We start from the raw sequence: 20,600 nt of genomic DNA on the forward strand, positions 1-20,600 counted from the left end.
GTGCCCCACATCTAACCAACCATCCCCCAGTGCCCCCCACCATCCCAGTGGTGCTAATTCCCATTGAAATTAGCATCTACCGTTAGCTGAATGTTGGCAGTCAAAGGCAATTTTACAGCCAAGAAAAGGTACCTGATTTCATAGGATTGTAATTATACTGCTAAAGCAACCATATCCATCAGATACCATATGGATATTATTGCTGAAACCTATGTGGGATTGTATACAGTATGTACATTGTCACCCCCAATTGCCATACCGCCCAACATCATGTAGCCTATGGGAAGGGGCATGGCCTCACGGATGTTGTGTCCTCAGGCCACGCCCCCATTTACCGCCCCTCTGCATCACTGAATAGACACTGCGCACAGCATCTATTCCCTTCAGGCTGGGGGGCTATGAACTGCCCCCCCCCCCCCACCGCGGGACACTGGCTGCCCTGGGTGGTATGTGGGAACGTCTCCAAAAACTGGGACATTCCTGCGGAAAGCGGGACAGATGGAAGGTATGCTGTTGCAAATCTTACAACCTTTGTTCCTAAACTCAGAGCCGGCCCTAGCCTAAATGACGCCCTAGGCAAGATTTTGGCTGGTGCCCCCTAGCACCGCCACTAGTTCCGCCTCTGACCCTGCAACCCTCATCATAGCAGTCATCATTTTGATGCCCCTACCGGCAATATTTTAAATAGAAACAGACACATTCGGTGCGCAGCCCAAACAGGGGTGTGTTCTTGCTGGGAAGGGGCATGGCCACACAATAGTACCCCCAATTTAAATTATGCCACACAGTAGTGCAACTTTATTCACATTATATCATGCGATAGAGTCCCTTATTCACGGTACATTACACAGTAGTACCACTTTACCTTATGTACATTACTCCTCACCAGTGTTGCAAGTAAGGTGGTACGGGGTGGTACGGAGTACCTGTAAGAAATATGTTGCAGGTACGCAGTACCACTTACCCCCTGACCCACTGTCAATTCTATTTTTATTTTAAGTTTAAATATAATGCATCCGCAGCCCGCCCACCAAGCGTTATAAGTGGTGCTGTATGCAGCTATCGGCTACTGTTGATTTAGCCTGTCACACCAACAGGCATCAGCAGCTACGACAGCATGAAGAGCAGGCTCCACAATTGTAAGCACAAGCTGCCCGTCACTCCCCCAAGCAAGAGCCAACCCACCCCCTGACATTCCCTGTTTCTCATTCCTTGTCTCCTGATGCCAAGCCACTATTGTCATTTAGTCACTCCTCTAGCTTTGTGTGACCACGCCCCCTCATGACACATGGCCACGCCCATTTTTGGTGGAGGCTATTAGTACCACCAAGAAAAAAATTCTACTTGCACCACTGCTCCTCACATTATTCACATTATACCCTTAGAAAAAAATCCTGAGAAAATATTGTATTTTAAGCACCTCCATGGCCACACTGCAACCCAGCACAAAGCAGTGTGTGCTGGGCAGAAGAGAAGAGCTGCAGCTGCTGCTGTCACTTAAGGGGAGGGGGCCCGGGGTCCCCACTGGGCCCTTCCATCAGACTTTGGCCTGGATAATTTGTACCCCCTACCCCTTTCTCTGGGCACCCCTGATTATACCACACAGTAATGCCCCTTACACATGACACACATTATTAATGTCCTTATAACCATAATGCCCCTTACACATTATGCCAACCTTTATTAATGCCCTTCATACACATGACACACACAATGCCCATTACACATATGTTGCACATTATTAATGCCCTTATACACATGACACACATAATGCCTGTTACACATACAGTATGTCGCACATTATTAATGCATTTATACATGATACACATAATGCCTCTTACACATATGCCGAACACTATTGCACAACGAACCCGCCCGCAGACAGCACTCACACAGCCGCTAACACTGTGGCCTCTGCTTGGATACAGATGTTTCCTCATACATCTTGACTCAATAGGCCATGTAGCTCCTGGCCAGTTCTGCTAACGTTGGGTGCCTTTTTTGCTGAAAATTCGTCTTATTTGCATCGTTATGACCAGCACAGACAAGGAGCTTCCAATGATTAGGCTTGCCTATATTCTGTGTGCGACTGTGGCTGTACCTGCATACGGAATGCTATGTTACAGTGATTTCCATGAATACACTATTTCATATGCAGATACAGCCTCACTCACACACAGAATATAGGCATGCTGCATATCATTTTAATCAGCAGAAGCTGCTGATGCCCCTAGGCATTCCAAATGCCCTAGGCAATTGCCTAGTTTGCCTATGCCTAAAGCCGGCTCTGCCTAAACTGTATAGAGGATCTCTTTTGAATTAGGATCATTGATCAATGTAGGCCTTATTTAGAGGATGCAAATGCAGTCATGTCTGCAATTTTTTACCCATGCTTCTTTGCATACTAAGGGCCTGATTCGGATCCGCTCGCTAAGCAGCGAATGGGTAAACATCGCCTACTGCCCTCTGCTTTCAAATTGAACTGCATCTCCCAGTGATAATCATGGGACACAAGTGATTCAAATGCATGCGCAGTTCATAACACATTGGACAACTGTGCAAATATTGGCATAGTATCCTCCTCTGAATCAGACTCCATTTTACCAAAATGGAAAGTGCCCAAAGCGTGGCGAGCAGACGCAGATCACCTTACATGTATTACGCGTCCCCTCGCTGCACTCGCCATGCTTCGGGCTCGGTGGCTCGCTGCAGTCGCCACACTATATAAAATCTACTCCACACCGACGTGGATAGTGGGGGTATGAAAAGGTCGGGAGGACGCGTTCCGCCGCCCCTCGCCACGCTTCGGATCCGATTTTACATGGTTTTATGGCATTTAATGTGAATACATAACAAAAATACATGTGAATGTGAATACATAACAAAAATCACTGACGTGTATAGTTGAGGTATAAAAAGGGAGGACGCGTTCCGCCGCCGCTCGCCACACTTTGGGGTGGTGTGGATAGTGGGGGGGTGCGTAAATCACATTAATAAATGACATTGTATGTCATCTCATTGTACAGTACATTAAATGCCATAAAACCATGTAGAATCGGATCCGATGTTATACGATTTTTGTAATGTATTCACATTGTACAGTACATTAAATGCCATAAAACCATGTAAAATCGGATCTGATATCGGATCCGATATCAGATGCGATCGCATCCGATTTTATATCGGATTTTTGTAATGTATTCACTGACAGAGAGCAGTGAATAAATTACATAGGAAAATCGCAATGCAATGCGATTTTCTTACGCAGAATAGCCCACTAAGCTATTTGCTTGGGCGCCGTGATAATACACAAGTACCAAAATATCTGCTAAGAAAACTGAAACAGACATCAGAGAAATGAAACTGGAACTAAAACTGCTGTATAAGCTGAGGTTTGTCCAAAGCTAGTCATAACACATTGGACAACAGTGCAAATATTGCCATAGTAACCTCCTCTGAATTAGACTCCATTTTACCAAAATGTAAAGCATAACCCGAACATTGGCATGTAAGCAATGGAGACCAGCGGCGGCTGGTGCTGCGTAGATTAGTCACCAGGAAAATGGTGCCATGTTCCCGGAGACCTGTGCATGTGGATTTACAGTGTAGCGAGATGCCAGAGAGTAGGGGCCACACTCACCCTACATATCGGCCATCTTCTCTCTTAGTGTCAGATGTACTAAGCCTTGAACCGTGATAAAATGGAGAGTGATAAACCACCAGCCAATCAGCTCCTACATGTCATTTTTCAAACCGAGCCTGTGACATGGCAGTTAAGAGCTGATTGGCTGTCACTTTATCACTCTTTATTTTATCACTTTTCCAGTTTAGTACATCTGGCCCTTAATCTGCCTCTGTCAAGGAATATGCTGGCAGCATAAAAGTAAAGGTTAATAAAATAAATAAATGATAATTCCCAGCATGATAAAGCCTGTAGAACTACAAGTTTCTTTAGTCCTTTGTTTCTGAGAGATTAATGATTTATGCGAAGTTCACCATAGATTTATTCTGTGTTGCAATGTGCATGGGCAGTGGCATAACTATCGTCCCGCAGCCCCCGCGGTGGCGGGGAGGCGCTGAGGGTATGTGGGCGCCGGGGGGGCTGCAGGACGATACTTACTCACTGGTTGCCTTCTGCCGCCGGTGGTCTTATTTGCACCGGTCCCAGCTCTCCCGAGTCCCGGCAGCCGCAGCGCTTCTAATACAAAAAGGTGACACTTGGAAAATGGCTGCCCCCATACCGCAGACAGTTTTTCGTCAACAGTATGGGGGCAGCCATTTTCCAAGTGTCACTTTTTCATTAGCAGCAGTAAACGGGAGAGCCGCCCGGGACCCGGCGCAGACGGATGCGGCCACGCCGGCCAGAAGTAACACACACAAACACATACACACAAACACGTCACACATACATACAAACACAACCCCCCCCCCCCCCCGGGGTCGGCAGGGGGGCGCAGAAAATCTAGTTACGCCGCTGTGCATGGGCCAAACAAAGGAATTGGTTCCTGCGTGAATGTACAGATTTAGTTATAAGCACATGGATGACATTCCATCAATGAAGCACACTATTTGTGAAATTGGCGTTTCTCATGGAAAGCACTTGTGCTCTCTGGGGTCTTCAGGGATTTGGGTGACTTGTCCACCTTTCCAGGGTCCCAGATGGACACCTAATCTTTCAGCAGCCTCCCGGCCGTTCTGGGTGGGTTGGCAATTATGGAGTGTCATGTATGTGTTGGATTCCGTGCCAACATGGGGTTGGTGTAAGATGCTGCCTGATGTATCAATATCGGGCAGCATCGCATCAGGTCCCGGGGCTACCACCATTCTGAGATGGTGGTAGCCCTTAAGGTGCTCACAGACGCATCGATCCCGGCATGCATTCTGTGCTTAACTAGCACACATTGCATCGCATCATATGCTTTGTGCATGCGATAAAAAGCTAGTACAAAAAGTATGTGCAGCACATACTTTTTGTACTGTGCGATGAGGTGCCGCGGGAGCACGCACCCCATCGCATAGCATCGCACCGCAGGGATCGGTGCGTGTGTGGGCACCAATAGGCTACAGAACGCACTGCTGACAGGGAAGTGCGATCAGCGCAGGTCAGTGCTAACCTCAATATATTGCATGCAAAATCCGCCGAGCCTGTCCGGAGTCAGAAGCAATTCTGAATATTGGTTCTCCTGCCGGGGGGACTCGGAGGTCCGATGCGATGCACACAGGAACGCGCATTGCATCGGACACCGGTGTTGATCACCTGCAATTTGGGCTCTTTTCCTGCGATTCATTGCTGCAATCGCAGCCAAAATTGCAGCTGAATCGCCCAGTGTGTGGGGGCCTGTAGTGACTGAGTTGTAAAGCTGCAGCCTTATTGCACACTGGTGGAGGTTGAGGAATAGCCCAGTCAGTGATGTACAGAACCTGCAGTCACTATTACCCCGGGTAGTTTTGGTTTCCAGCTTTTAGAAATGAAACTGTTGTATGATTCATCAAAAAGTGTACAGAGATAAATAATCAACCAATCAGCTTTTACCTGATGCTTTGCTGATACTTGATCTCTAGTTTCCAATTCCTCTGTGTGTGACTACATCAGCTGGGTGCAACTGTAACAGCAGACTCCAGAGAAACGAAACTGAAACAGTGACAGCTGCAATATATATAAGACGCTGCGGGCGGGCGCCGAGCAGAGGAGACTGAGGAGTGAGACAGGACTACTACGGCGTCGTGTGCAACTGTACTGTCCGGAGAAGACTTTAATTTACTATGGATGAATCCTGCAGCGAAGACAGCTACCTATACATGATACAAGTGTTCAGGGACCGGCTCACCCGGGACATCCAGGTGACACATGTGCTGGATTACCTCTACAGCCTAGAGCAAGAGTTCAAAGACTACCTGAAGAATAAGGAGAGATATGAGACCCCGGCAGCGGCGGCCAGAGCGCTCCTAGACCGCATTATAGTCGGCCCCAGGCCCCAGGGGTGGTTCCAGGAGCTGGTGACTGCCCTGGTGAAGGCGGAATGCACCCAGGCTGCCCTGTATGTGACGCCGGACAGGCTGCCCGACCCCTCCAAGGAGGCCAAGTCTGACTACTGCGCGATGCTCATCCACCACCTCTTCCCGGAGCTGGTGCAGAGGCTGGAGCCGGCGGAGACCGCCCGCAACTGCTTTGCTCAAGGTATATGCAGCAATGAAGACCTGCAGAAGGTGAGTGACCCCATGCATGCGTCCAGCCTATGTGTCTGTCTTTATACCGGGGAGGGGGAGGGCTGGTGTATCATCATACACACATCAAACCTGGGTATCATTCACACCTGCCACCCGGCACATGCCAACCCAGTCCCAGGATTCGGGATTGAAAAAAGGCTTCCGGGATTGGTCTCCCTAATGAAAATAAACCACGACCCCTCCCCTCCCCTCAAAACCTGCCGCTAGGGATGGCCATCGACGCATCCCCCATCGATGCTTGCCATTGATGGCATTTTTGGATGGAACCATCGATGGCTATAAACCATCGGCATCGATGGTTCCCACCATCGCTTACTTGCACATGCACAGACGAATGGGGCGGGCGCCTCTGCCGGGAGGTGCGCGCATGCGCAATAGAACGTTACCAACTTGCGCTGAATAAGGCTCCTCCGTCCAGTCCAACTGTGTGATGTCATGGACATTTCCCAGCCGAGCCAAGGAAAGGAACGGAGGAAGCCGTGCACCTACCACAAGTGTGCGCACACGCACAACCAACTTCAAGTACCCAGTGCCGTTACGCCACATGATATCATTCATCAATTTGCTAAGTTCAGAGACAGTCTAGGACTCTGAGTCGGACTCGGAGAGGGTGGTATAGCTGGGCAGCTGGCCAGCAGCCAGCAGGGTTAATAAAAAAAAAAAAAATCGCCATCGGATGCTATCATCAAATACCATCGGATGCTGGCATCAAACTATTCGACCCTCGCCTATCAATGCCCAGAACATCGAGCACTAGGTCACGACCATGTTTTGGGAACATCGATAGTCAATGGCCATCCCTACCTGCCACGCGCACATTTAATCACATGTGCGGGCGGGAGTGGTGCGGCCGGCGTGACCTCTGACGCAGTCTAATCCCGGGATTCAAATACCAGCAATTGCAAGGCCAAATCCTGGGATTCTGACGATTCCCGATCCTGGGATTGGCCACCCCAATTGCGGGGCAGTCCTGGTACAAGGGCACTGCCCCATCTGTAAGTGCATACTTGCCTACTTTTCAAAACTAGTTTCAGGGAGATTATAGTTGGTAGTATAATTTTGCACGGCACCCCATTGAGGGGCCTGGGTGTGTACTGCATCTGAGAGGAATCTTGTACAATTACATATATCCAAATGTAGATGAGTCCCGAAGCAGTTAGTAAGAGCTACTGTACTTGGTGAAGTGCTGGGAAATGGCGCTGATGATTCAATGTAAATGTATCTAGCTCTCAACCCTTTGTTCCCCAAAAATGTAACAGTGTAATGTGGGCGAGGTGAAATGAGGGAGATTGCTAGACTAATGAGGGAGAGAGGGAGATTGCTGCTTTCAGGGAGTCTCCTGCAGAATGCAGGAGGGTAGGCAACTACTGTATGTGTAAGTGTCATGAATGTATTGCTGGGTGCCGCTAAAATGTGTGGTATGGATGAAAGTGGGTGCAGCAGCCACCTGGCATGAATTCGTGCCATATGGGTGTAGAAGCACGGGAGGCACACAGTCACCCTCCCCATTACCGATGGTTGTAGCACGCAGAGTGCATGGAATGGCACCCAGTAGTGGCCCTGCAGCATCCCCCTACTGCCTACTATAGCGGTCTGCACTACACCTGTGCGTGACATCACATGTCAGGAGACGTGGCCAGCACAGGGCATCGGGAGCGCTTGTAGAGTGCTGATTCATGCCATCTCTCCCACACAAACGTGCACTTCAATGGCATGGTAATAGGAGTGTAACTGAGGTGTGTAAGTTGCAGCCTGGCTGCTTTATTCTTATGCTGCGATTTAGATTTCAGTTTGAACACGCCCCATGTTACATTTGCCCCACCTGCAGTGCAGCATGGTTTTGTCCATCTGCAAAAATTGCAGCCTTGCTAACCGGGCTGAATTATGCCCCTTGTTCTTGTGCATGCACATAACTGGGAAAATGGCCACTGTGCCATTTTTTCTTTGATTTTCTTCTGCAGGGCTGGCTGCAGCGGATCTCCGGAGGGGTAATTAACATTTAATGGGTGTGTGCTGTGTATTGCACCCATTATAGGTACGCCAAGGCCCTAGAAGGTCAGCAATGTTTGTGTGAAGCATCATGGGTCCACCAGGGGAATACAGTGGTCGGGGTGATTCAGGGGTTTGGCCAGTTACTAGAGGGGGTGTATCCAACCCCCTCAGAGGACTAGGGAGTGCATGGTCTGGGCGCCTTTATAATATGTATAGCAAATACTGATCATGCATCAGGGGCATCTTAAGACAGGAGAAGGCCCATGTGCAGCCTCCTCGGGGGCCCCATCCTCTCTTCCGGGAGCAGTAGGGTCTGTGCGCTCTAGTGCTCAGAACCTATTGCGCAAGCGTGAACCTCCTCCTTGCTGTGGAGTCTAAGCACTTGAGCGCTCAGACTCCACTGCGCATGCACTAATCGCTGGAAAAACGGCCACCACGACATTTTTCTGGCGATTTCTGCAGCGCTCCTGATGCTGCCGCAGAACTCCGGAGCGTAAGTATTCCCAAAATGGTTACAGCGTGGGCTCCCCTGGTACTCAGAGGCCGTGAGGTGTGCATCTATATTACACAATAATGTGCAGGTGTATAGAAGTGAAGATTTGGTCATAAGAACCAATCGGTGTCTAGCTAGTATCTACTTGAAAGGGCTAGATCAGTGGTCTCCAACCTTTTTTTGGGCGAGAGCTACTTGAGACCAAATAAACAGCGTGAAGAGCTACTAAAATAAAAAAAATTCTGCCTAATAACTGAAAAATGCCCTTTACACATTATGCCACACACTGTAATGCCCCTGACACATTATGCCACACACTGTAATGCCCCTGACACATTATGCCACACACTGTAATGCCCCTGACACATTATGCCACACACTGTAATGCCCCTGACACATTATGCCACATACCGCAATGTGCAATATGCCGCATACATACCTTCCAACATTGGAGGCAGAGGAGAAGGGAAATCTGTGCGTGCCGAAGGCACGCGCCCAAAATTAGGGGGCATGACATTCTATAGTGGTACTCCTGCGAGACCATGTCCCCCATTTTTTCACTATGGGGCTTGGCCAGTGCTCTGGGAGCTGCCGTCCATGCCCCCAGCCTCTCTGAATAGACGCTGAACTGCGGGTATGGGTAAAAACCGGACCAGGATAAGACCCCCGGACCGCACATCAAAATCTGCAGTCCGGGGCTTGTAGTGTCCGGTCCGGGGGGTGTCCTGTCCGGGGGTGTCCTGTCCGGGGGGGCTGCCTGTGACACCTGTCACCAGGGGAAGGAAGAGGGCTAGAATAAAGCCTCCCTGTATGGTCCGGGCATGTAGCAAAAACCGGACGGTCCGGACGACACAGGGAGGCTGTAATCTCCCATCCCCCATGTCCCTGGTGATAGCTATCACAGGGACCCGCCTGACAAGACACCCCACGGACGGGACACCGCCCGGACCGGACACTACAAGCCCCGGACTGCAGATTTTGATGTCTGGTCCGGGGTTTAGTCCGGGTCCGGTTTTTACATAGTCCCTGAACTGCTGCTGAGAAAAAACCTTGTCCAGTGATATCTCATCCAACGTGCTATCACTACAGTGGCGGTGCCAGTGGCTGGCCTTTAAACAAAACATTTCCCTGTTAAAAATACCCTGTGTGCGCGTGGTTGAGGGGGGAGGGGTGAGGAGAGTGAGCAGGGTAAGGCAGCCTGTGGTTGAGGGTAGCGACAGAAGGGGAGAAGGGGGATGAGAGCAGGAGAAGGGAACATGTGTGGGGGATGCCACGAATGGGGGTGATGGGGTGCCTTGGATGAGGGAAGGGGGGTGAAAGGAGAGAGTGAGCAGGGGGAGGCAGCCTGTGGGGAAGAGGGAGGGAGGGCTGCAAATAGAAGAGGGGGATATGAGCAGGAGAAGGAACCTGTGTGTGGAGAGGGGGGTGCTGTGGGGTGGGGTTGCCAGGAGGATGTGAGCATGAGATGGAACCTGTATGGGGTGGGGGATGTGAGGGTGCCATGGGGGTAGGGGTGCCAGGGAAATGTGAGCAGCAGAAGGAAACCAGTGTAGGGGGATGGGGGAGTGACACGGAGGGGGGGGGGGTCGGAGGTGCCGTGGATGGGGGTGGGGGTGCCGCAAATGGTGGAAGGGGTCCCGCAGATGGGGAAGAAGAGAGTGACAGCAAGACCCTGTAAAATAAATAAGCAAGTCTCCATACAGAGCCTACCCTGTTCTGTAAGGTGCTGAAGCCTGGTGGAGGCTCGTCTAGTGTCAGATCAGCACCACAGGCTCTCTCTGTCTCTTCCCCACTTCTAGCATCTGACAGGGAGCGCAGCGCTGCTGGTTACCCGGCACTTCCGGGTAATGCTGCAGCGCTGCGCTCCCTGTCAGACGCTAGAGGTGAAAAATTACCTCTAGCGTCTGTCACAGCCGAAGGGGAAGGCAGCTGCAGCGTACAATAGAGCGGCGGGCGGGCAGCAGCGGACAAACAGAAGGGGGTTAGCGGCTGACAATGGAGGAGCGGCTGGCCGGGCACAGAGCAGTCGAGCCACCCGTTTAGCTGCCGCGAGTTACCAGTCGCTCGCGAGCGACGGGTTGGCGACCGCTGGGCTAGATCAATAAGTAGAATGTGATTGGTTGTATTGGCAACATCTCCACACTTTAGTAAATATAGCTGTATATGTAGGACTGGGATGACCTAATTTAATGTTAGAGAATGACAATCTAGTTGCGTAATAATGTATCATTTTGAGTAAATAATCTGGAACTTGACCCCTAGACAATGGGGAGGGCCCTCAGGGTGTGGGGCCAAATGGCTATTTATCCTGTATCCACGTGGGCCAGTCTGACCCTGTATATCAGCAAGCGTAACATCTGCTCCCAGCACTTACCAGCAGTATAACTGTACACATGATGAATTGCCAGCATTGCAGCTCCTGCCTTACGGGTCCACATACTTCTGGTTGACATTGCAATTGTCATCTACCCATGTATAACCATAGAAATCATCTATTCAAAGTTGTCAAAGGTACGTGGGGCATTGTCAACTAGCTCTATGCAAGCTGCAATGGTAGAGCAATCTTCCTGCAGGTCTGTCCTTCCTAACAGGTTCATGGCAAGGTACAGTATATACTTTCCATGCTCGCTTCCTGGAGATACAGACACGAGGGACTGAAAAAACAGGTGTACAGGGTTTCCCAACCTCAAATGGGCAGGGCAGAGGAGCTAACGCTGTGTACACACGGTGTGATTCAGGGTCGCTTTCTATTCGATTTGGATAAATCGGATAGAAAGTGACCCTGAATTGCATGTGTACAGCCGCATATGATGCTGATTCGATCATTTGGTATCGAAAGCAGGCAAGTCTGTCTCTGCCCTATCGAAAGGAGGGCCATGCTACTCAATGCAGTTTAGCCAGGGTTGCCAACCCTCCCAGAATGGCCGGGAGGCTCCCAAAAATCGGGTCCCCCTCCCGGCCCCCTGGAAAGGTGGGCAACCCTCCCGGATACCGGCGGACCCCCTCCCCATGTCCCTGGTGCCAAAAGCTTTTAATTGCTTTGATTTGCGGCTTTTCGGTGGATGGGCATGGCTAAATATGCAAATCACACACATTTAGCCCCGCCCCCTCATCGGAGACCAGCATATTGCAGGATTTGCATTACTGGGGGCAGGGACTGATGATATCTCCTTCAGGCCCCGCCCCCAGAAGTGATGCTGACAGTCTCCTCTCTCCCAGAGAGGAGACTGTAAAAGTTGGCAACCCTGAGTTTAACCAAGGTTGAACTCGATGGACGCAAGTCTTTATTCAGCCTTAACTACTATGTAACTATGTAGTATGTCCCCCGTCCCTCCCTCCCTGCCAGCCAATGACCGCCGTGTGTGTAGACTACTGACGGAGTGCTGTCCACATGTAAACACACCCTGGTGCCACTGGCATTCAGATGAGTTTACAGTCGCAGTAAATTAGTCGCTTATACCCCTTTCACATTGCATCTCTGACCCCGGGTTATTGAGGGTTGGTTACGTGTTGGGTGTGAAAGCATCACAGTTTATAACCTAGGTTGACCAACACGGTAATTCGACTTGGGTTATATAATCTCAGGTTGTATAATGGGCAACCCGGGTTTAATGTCAAAGCATCAGTCCCAGGATTGCGATGTGAAAGGGATGTTAGTCAATTGTAAGATGCAGCAGCACAGCCGTGCCCTGATTAAATCTGCACCCCAGAGGAGCTGAGGAAGGAATAGTGCGGTGAGTTGGATATGTAATATACAACATATACAACTTCGTTACTGATTGGCATAATGTGAACTCGAGGACTTTTGTATGAATAAGTAGGATTTTGAGGTAGTAGTCTGTGACATAATATAAATTCCAAATGCTAAATCTGCTCTGAGGGGATGGAACTATTTCGTCCCTTAATCCCAGAGAAGGGAGTTCAAAGAGTAGTAGTAGTTCGTTTATTTATAAGGCGCCACAAAGTGTCCGCAGCGCCGTACATAGCAAACAAAAAACAAATTACAAGGTAACATACAGGGTGTGTTGATAAAATACAGCATAAACAGGGGTATAGCTGGTAGAACTAAAATCAGCATCAGTTCTGAAGTAGGTGTCGAAATTGAAAGAGGAAGTAGAGGAAGGGAAGAACAGGGCAGGAGCACTGGTGAGGTAGGGTGAGGAAGGAGGGCCCTACTCATAAGAGTTAACAGACTAAGGGCCAGATGCACCAAGCTTCAAATGTGATAACATGGAGAGTGATAAACAGCCAGCCAATCAGCTCCTACCTGCCAAGTCACAGACTGTGTTTGAAAACTGTCAGGCAGGAGCTGATTGGCTGGCTGTTTATCACTCTCCATTTTATCACTTTTAAAGCTTAGTGCATCTGGCCCTAAAAGGAGGTGGGTGGATGAACGAAAGACAATAGGATAAGTAGGAATGGATGGGAACAGATGGAGGGGTAGGGGAGGCAGGATAGGAGGAGCGAAAGAGGTTAGGAGGAGAAGGGTTAGGCTAGTCTGAAGAAGTGGGTTTTGAGGGAGTGCTTGAAGGAGGTAAGGGAACCAGAAAGCCTGATGGATGGCGGGAGGTTGTTCCAGTGCAGAGGGGCAGCGCAAGAGAAGTCTTGGACCTGGGAGTGGGAGGAGGTAATAAGGTGAGAGATCAGGCGGCGGTCGGCGGTGGAGCGAAGAGGACGGGATGGAGTGTGGATAGAGATCAGTGAAGAGAGGTAAGGAGCGGTGGAGGAGGAGAGAGCCTTGTAGGTGGTGGTGAGGAGTTTAAAGAGAACTCGGAAAGAGGAAGCAAGCAGTATAAGAGGTAGGCTGGTCATCTCAGTAATACTGCTTTCACATTCCAAAATGCAGGGTCACATCGGGACTTTGAACCGGTTCAGCATTACTGCCGGTTCGCTGACGTCATCCGGGGGTGCGGCTGGGAGTCTGCGCGTTATCGGGGGCGGGGGAGGAGGCAGTGCTTAAAGCTGGAGCTGCTCCAAGCACTGCCTCCTCCACAGTGTGAACAAGAAACGGGTCGCTCGACCTGTTTTACTCGTTCACACTGCACAGCAACGCACCGGTAAGAACTCTGCTTTTTTTACCGGTTCTTATTGCCGTGTTTCTACCAATTTGTGGGAACCGGGTTGTACCCGGTAATTAGTTGCGATGTGAAAGGGGGTATTAGTAAGGTGATGGAGATGGGACTGGGTTAGTTTGATGGGTATATTATAATATGGGAGGAGACTGGCTGTGCCATGATATAGATAGTGATTGGTGTAACATGTAGATAAGAGGTGGTATTGAGGGCATAATACGGATGGCGTAATGGTTAGCATTACTGCCTTACAGCGCTGAGGTCATGGGTTCAATTCCCACCGTGGCTCGTGTGGAGTTTGTATATTCTCCCTGTACTTGCGTGGATTTCCTCCTGGTACTCCGGTTTCCTTCCACAATCCAAAAATATACTGGTTAATTGGCTTCCAACAGAATTAACCCTAGAATGTCTGCGTGCATGTATATGTGGTAAGGAATATAGTAAAGCTCCACTGGGGCACGGACTGATGTGAGTGTTCAAATATTCTCAGTAAAGTGCTGCGGAATATGTGTGTGCTATATAAATAACTGGTAATAAATAAATGATATAGTGCTTAGGTACATACAACTAGGTGGCACTAGAGACACACGTGGGAGGTGCTCAATATCTGCTCGGTCGTGTTAGGAGTTTAATGATCAGCATGTTAATCAGTCTGGGATACGGTCGCCAGGTCGACACTATGAAGCTCGACATACATTAGGTCGACCACTAAAGGTCACATGAAATAACTCGACATGACTAGGGTCGAAAGGTCGGCACAAGCATTAGGTCAACATTGGGAAGGTCGACTTGAGTTTCCCACTTTTTTTTCACCCACTTATGCCGACAGGGGGTATTTTATACCACACCATACACTAATGGGTGGAGGGAGAATATAATAGTGCCTGAAGCATGGCGAGCGCAGCGAAATTTGGGACAGAAAAACTCATGTCGACCTTTTGACCTAATGCTTGTGTTGACCTACCGACCCTGTTGACTTTAGCCATGTCGACCTAAGCCCTGTTGACCTGTAGTGGTCCACGTAATGTGTGTCGTACTGCATAGTGTTGACCTGGTAACTGTATCCCAGACTGATTACCAGGCTAATCACTAAACTCCTAACATGACTCAGGGGAGATGCTTAGCACCTCCCACCTGTGTCTCTAGTGCCACCTAGTGGTATGTACCTAAGCACTATATCTTGCCCTCAGTTCACCTAATGCAGTGGTAGCCAACCCTAGCCCTGGAGGGGCTTTGTTGCGCTGGCCACGCTGTCTGAGTCCGGGCAGTCGGGATCCCGACGTCAGGCAATGGCTGGTTAAAGCCGATACTGGTATGACTCTAGGAAAGCCGATACTGGTACCAATAGACCCTGGGTTGGTTTGAGGTTCCACCAGCCGAGGCTGCACTGACCACTTCTGGGTAAAATAATGCCCGTTTTCCCCAGGATTTGATTTTAGGCTTCCCAGCACAGATTTCTACTGCTATGTGTAGGTGGATTGACTTTTGAGATGTTTTCCAGCAAGTTAGGGGCAAACCAATCATTTGCTCTCACACACACCGCACGATTATCTCGTACAGGTATACTACATTAGTATTTATATGCAGCAGAATGTCCATGGAAATAAGTTTATTATTTTGGGTACTAAAGTAGATGGGAAAGGGGGTTTAAGTTTAGCTATAAACGATGAGCCTAGAGTTTGTCCTTAAATTGTCCAGAAAGGTACACGCAGAAACACAGCAATTTCCTTAATTAAATAATTTGCACTGTTAAGTTACATTTGACAGCTTTGTTTAATATAATTTGATAGTCCTTTTTTGTATAATGACAAACTTTAGCAAGTTATTCCTAAATGTGTTTGAATGTGAGTTACCCACAATAGCCAGCAGGTGCCGCTGTTGGCAAAGTCATGGAGCCTTCTGCGTGCAAAAATTTTCTTCCTGAACATGATTTATTAAGGGCAGCCTAGTGTATCAGGACAGCTCGTGCTGTTGCAATATCAGAGGTCTATTTGCAATATTACAAAGTACACAAGATTACAAGTACATTGTGCACAGCATTAATGGCAGAACAGGATACATAGCAGGCAGAAAATGCATTAGGCTAGGCCCGTGGTTCCCAAATTGTGTGCCTAGGCACCCTGGGGTGCTGCGGACCCCTTGCAGAGGTGCTTTGGGTTGATGGTTCAGGGCCAAATCAAGCTATTTATGCTCAAAGTGATAGGCAAAACCTGCGCTAGTGGCCCGGAGAAAGGGGGCTACTAATTACTGGTCTGATGGAGGGGCCTCATTACCTTGCAGCATCAAGTGCAGCAGCTCTTCTCAGCCCAATAAATGCTGCTTAGTGCTGAGCTGCAATGGGGCCAGTGAGGTGTTTAATGTTCTATTTTTTTCTCTATGTATGTCTTATGGTGCATGGTCACGCCTCCGGCAATTAGGCCACGCCCCTGAAAAGTACCTTTGCCCAGTAAGGAGTCTTCCTTACCTCTGTGCCTTATCTGGGCACATACAGTATCCGGGTGCTCAAGATGCCTGTGGTCATAAGATTGACACCGGCATTGCGGTAGTGTAAATTCCGACAAGGGCTCCTGTGGAACCCTTGCCCTACCCCCCTAATCCTCCCTTGTAGCAGCCTAACCCTCCTTCCCCAAGTGGAGACACATCACCCCTCACTGCCCTCTACTCTTGCCCTAATTTCCAGAATAAAGGTTTCTTGAAGAAACCTGCACAAAGAAGTAAATGGGACATTTAATTATTGTTTATACGGTTCTTGTATTTGTTTTGTTTTCATATTGTTGTTTCTTGCAGATCAATAAAAAAAAGGATCAAGAATCAGAAATTGAAGCATGCCGAGAACTCCTGAGCTGTATCACTAAAAAGGAAGGCTGGTTTAAAATTTTTGTGGGAATATTACATGAAATGGACAAGCAGGAGATGGTCAAAGAATTAACAGGATACACATACGAAGAATTTACAGGTGAATATTTTGACATGTGATTTCAATCGGGTCCAGATTAACAATGGGGTGGATGGAGTTACAGCTACAGGCCTCCACATAAATATAGCATGGTGATAACCACCTGCCTACCTGGCCACGTGGTTGGCCTTAATTTATAGATTCCCTCATTCACTAGGCCGTGCCACATGTTGGGTGTGGCCACATATTGCTGGCCACACCCACACTGCACTGGGGACGGCCCCTCCCCTTCTCACTATAGTCCCTGTGCATTTTCAGCCTCAGACCCTTGTGGTCCTTAATCCGGTGCTGTTTTTTTTTTTTTATAAATTCTTTATTTTTGTTTTGTTAACATAACATAACATTGATATCATTCCAGCAAATCCGGTGCTGTTTTCCATTGACTAATGCAAATATTCTGTCATCTAGCTCTCCATAGGTCCAGTTTGGCCAAGCACTTTGGTGGCTAATTGATTATGTTCCATCCACCTCTGACATCATTTTCCTGAAAGAAGTCCATTAATGGTTTCGGTACTTGTGAGTTATCCGGGCGTCCGATTTTAAAATTGTATGCCTTAAGTTAAGGCATACAATCAGATGCGATGCGATACGATATCGCATCGCATCGCATGCGACCATCGGATGCGATGACCCGATTTTTCCATAGGAATCAATGTTAAAATGGACTGAGTCCATTTTAACATGGAATTCAATGGGAAAAAGGGGTCCTTTTCATACCCCTACTATCCAAGTGGGCATGGAGTTGGATATAAACCTGTGGCGAGCGTAGCGAGCCACCGAGCCCGAAGCGTGGCGAGCGAAGCGAGCCCCGCGAGGGGACGGTATTCCGTGTCCCCTCGCGGGGCTCGCTACGCTCGCCACGCTTCGGGCTCGGTGGCTCGCTACGCTCGCCACAGGTTTATATCCAACTCCATGCCCACTTGGATAGTAGGGGTATGAAAAGGACCCCTTTTTCCTATTGAATTCCATGTTAAAATGGACTCAGTCCATTTTAACATTGATTCCTATGGAAAAATCGGGTCATCGCATCGCATCGCATCGCATCCGATGGTCGCATGCGATGCGATGCGATGTCCCGATCCGACCCGATTTTAAAATCGGACGCCCGGATAACTCACAAGTACCATGGTTTCCTTTTGGTCTCATTTATGACCATGCTTTGTGATTATCCTGTTGACACAATTGTAAGAAGGTTTGTTATTTTGCCAAGTCTCGGGGATGCTACATGGAAAGAAGAGGACGTGATCTTCGCCGGAGGACACTTGTAAGTATAGTTTCCTTCCACAGCTACACCTATGGATTGCGTCGGAACCGGACACCGACACCGGAGGAGGATGCCGACACCGGATGCTGACACCGACTGAAGGCTACCTACGGGCTCAAGATAGGTAAGTATCAGTGTGTTTGTGTAATGTATGTATTAAACTTTTATTTTTCACGTGTTTCAGTGTGTTTATTTAACTATTTCTTTTACTGTGGAACTACAAGTGCCAGCGGGCCCTTTAATGCCCCGCAGGCTGGGACTTGTGGTTCTCCAAGTCCCAGCCTGTGGGGGAGGCTTGCTGGGACTCATAGTTCCACAGTAAAAGACAATAGTTTTTATTCTATTTTTTTACACCATTCCATCAGCCCGATGCCCACCGCCCAGGGGCATTGGGGACAGCACCAGGCTTCAGCCTGGTCAGGTAAGTCCTGGAGGGGGGGACCCCTTTATTTGGGGGGTCCCCACTCCCCCAGGGCCCCTGGCCAGGCTGACTGGTCAGTAGGGATGAATGCTTTGGCTGCGGGAACTTATATCATAAGTGTCCCCCGGCTGTGACATTACCCTGCTGGCTGGTTTGGCCTGGGGCTGGTTCTTAAAATACGGGGAACCCCTAGTCATTTTGTCCCCCGTATTTTGGGAACCAGCCCCGGACCTGGAGCCTGGGGCTGGTTTTAAAAAATCAGGGAACCCCTATATGCCGGGTTTCCTGATTTTTTATTACTAGCCCCGGCTCTTTCAGCCTGGTGCTGGTTACGACAGTGGGGGGGGACCCCACGTCGTTTTTTTTTTTAAACCCCCCCCCCCCTCCATCTTTACTATCATTTTAAACGGGTCTTTAAACGGGTAAGTGGGAATGGGACAAAAAACGGCTTTTAAACGGTAATTTACCATTTTAAAGCTGCAGTGGGAAAGGGGCTTTATGTCTCTTACACGTTTAAAGACCCGTTTGAAAAAAACGGGTCTTTACCTGTGTAGGCAATGGGAAAGCAGCATAAGAAAAAGAATTTTCAAAGAACGGGCTTGTTCATTTACCACTAAATCCCCTTGCTGGTGCCAGAACAATTACCAAATGTCAAAACCTCCTAAAACAAAACAAGTACATAGATCACGTATTCAAACATGTGTTTCCCCAATTTCATAGTATTTTAAATAAAACATGATAAAGTATATTGCAAATTATACATCTACAGTGCATGTAATATGTTAGTTCACATGAAAACTGCAGCCCAAAGGATTAATCTCCTCATTGCAACAGCCACCACCCTGGCAATGTGCGCTGCATGTCCAACCACGTCTACAATGAGGCTTCACTGAATCCCAGCCAGGTTACGTGACACTGAGCATGTGTGGCAGTTAGCTGCACGTGTGTATATCACTTTAACCCTACACCAGCAGAGTTATTCTAGTGATACACAATATTAAGGGGGGTATTCAATCCCGGGCCTTGACTGTCGGTACGTCCCAGCAGCCGTGACCCTGGCCCGTTTTCGTTTTGCTTGACCGCAAATCGCCAAATGGGATTCAATGTCTGTGTAAACGGCAATAGGTTGTCGAGATCTGGCCATTATTGCGACAATTCGCGGCTGTTCTCGGCAAAATGGGCCCAACAGGTTTCAAAGTCGGGCCCGTTCCGTCAATCTGCCTCATCAATGCTATTGGGCAAGACATCATTGAATAGCCCCCCCCCCCCCCCCCTCTGGTTCCTATTGGAGTGGAAACAGCATGTTCTACCAGAGATTGCCAACATTGGGCCTCTATTGGGGATTTATTTCATATTTTACATTGTGTTTTGGTTAGTTATATTTATATTTTATATACATTTTGCCAAAGTAATTAGAATCATCTAAAGATGAAAAGTAAAAGTTTTTTCTTTCCTTACAGCAGAGTGCAATAGACCAGACTGTCCACTAGGTGGTTTCAGCACAGAGTACAAGGCTGGAAACCACAATACAGCAGGTGACAGCAGTACGTCGAAAGTGTCAAAAGCAGAACGTTCTGCACTCCCAGGTAAATCATTGCCCGTTATTATTTGACTTTGGCAGATTTTTATATCTCAGTTTTCAGAAAGACATTTTTTTTTGTACAGTAGAACATGCATTTTCTATGAAGGCTCAATTTAATAAGTTGCTATGGCAGGCATGTCCAAACTATGGCCCTCCAGCTGTTGTGAAACTGCAAGTCCCATCATGCCTTGCCACAGTTTTGCTATTAGGGAATGCTAAAACTATGGCAAGGCATGCTGGGATGTGTAGTTTCACAACATCTGGAGGGCCACAGTTTGGACATGCCTGTGCTGTGGAAAGAGCTTAATTGGTTTCACTTATTCAACAAACGCAAGATTTTTTTTGTTTATATTTTTACTGTTTTTCCAATTACTGTCAATGGTTCATTCATTTTAATGGGGTTTCTACATTCTAGAAATTCCCTTAAAAATGCAATATCATTTAAAAAATGGGACAGCTATTTTTAATAAATAAAACCAGACAGTGTACCTTTCCTAAAATCCCCAACCCGGAATTCGGCACCAGGCAACTTAAGCTGGTGTCCACTAAATTAAGAAAATGCATGCCCCACCTGTTCTTCTAGATACTACAG

The 20,600-nt window shown here is 48.4% G+C and overlaps 1 protein-coding gene across 2 annotated transcripts in view; it reads left to right on the top strand.

The window, feature by feature from the left end:
• Nucleotides 1-5,612: 5,612 nt before the first annotated feature.
• Nucleotides 5,613-20,600, top strand: part of IFIH1 (interferon induced with helicase C domain 1) — a 62,829-nt gene continuing 47,841 nt past the window's right edge. The window contains exons 1-3 of one of the 2 annotated variants that reach the window (XM_083153943.1): nt 5,613-6,207; nt 16,573-16,741; nt 19,887-20,012. In XM_083153943.1, the coding sequence (XP_083010069.1) occupies nt 5,764-6,207; nt 16,573-16,741; nt 19,887-20,012 (739 nt within the window). In that variant the 5' untranslated portion in view covers nt 5,613-5,763. The remainder of the gene's footprint in view (nt 6,208-16,572; nt 16,742-19,886; nt 20,013-20,600) is intronic. The other variant, XM_083153942.1, reaches the window with a different exon arrangement.

This window comes from Crinia signifera, chromosome 7, assembly GCF_055691185.1.
Source record: "Crinia signifera chromosome 7, ASM5569118v1, whole genome shotgun sequence".
NCBI classification, from domain to species: Eukaryota; Metazoa; Chordata; class Amphibia; order Anura; family Myobatrachidae; genus Crinia; species Crinia signifera.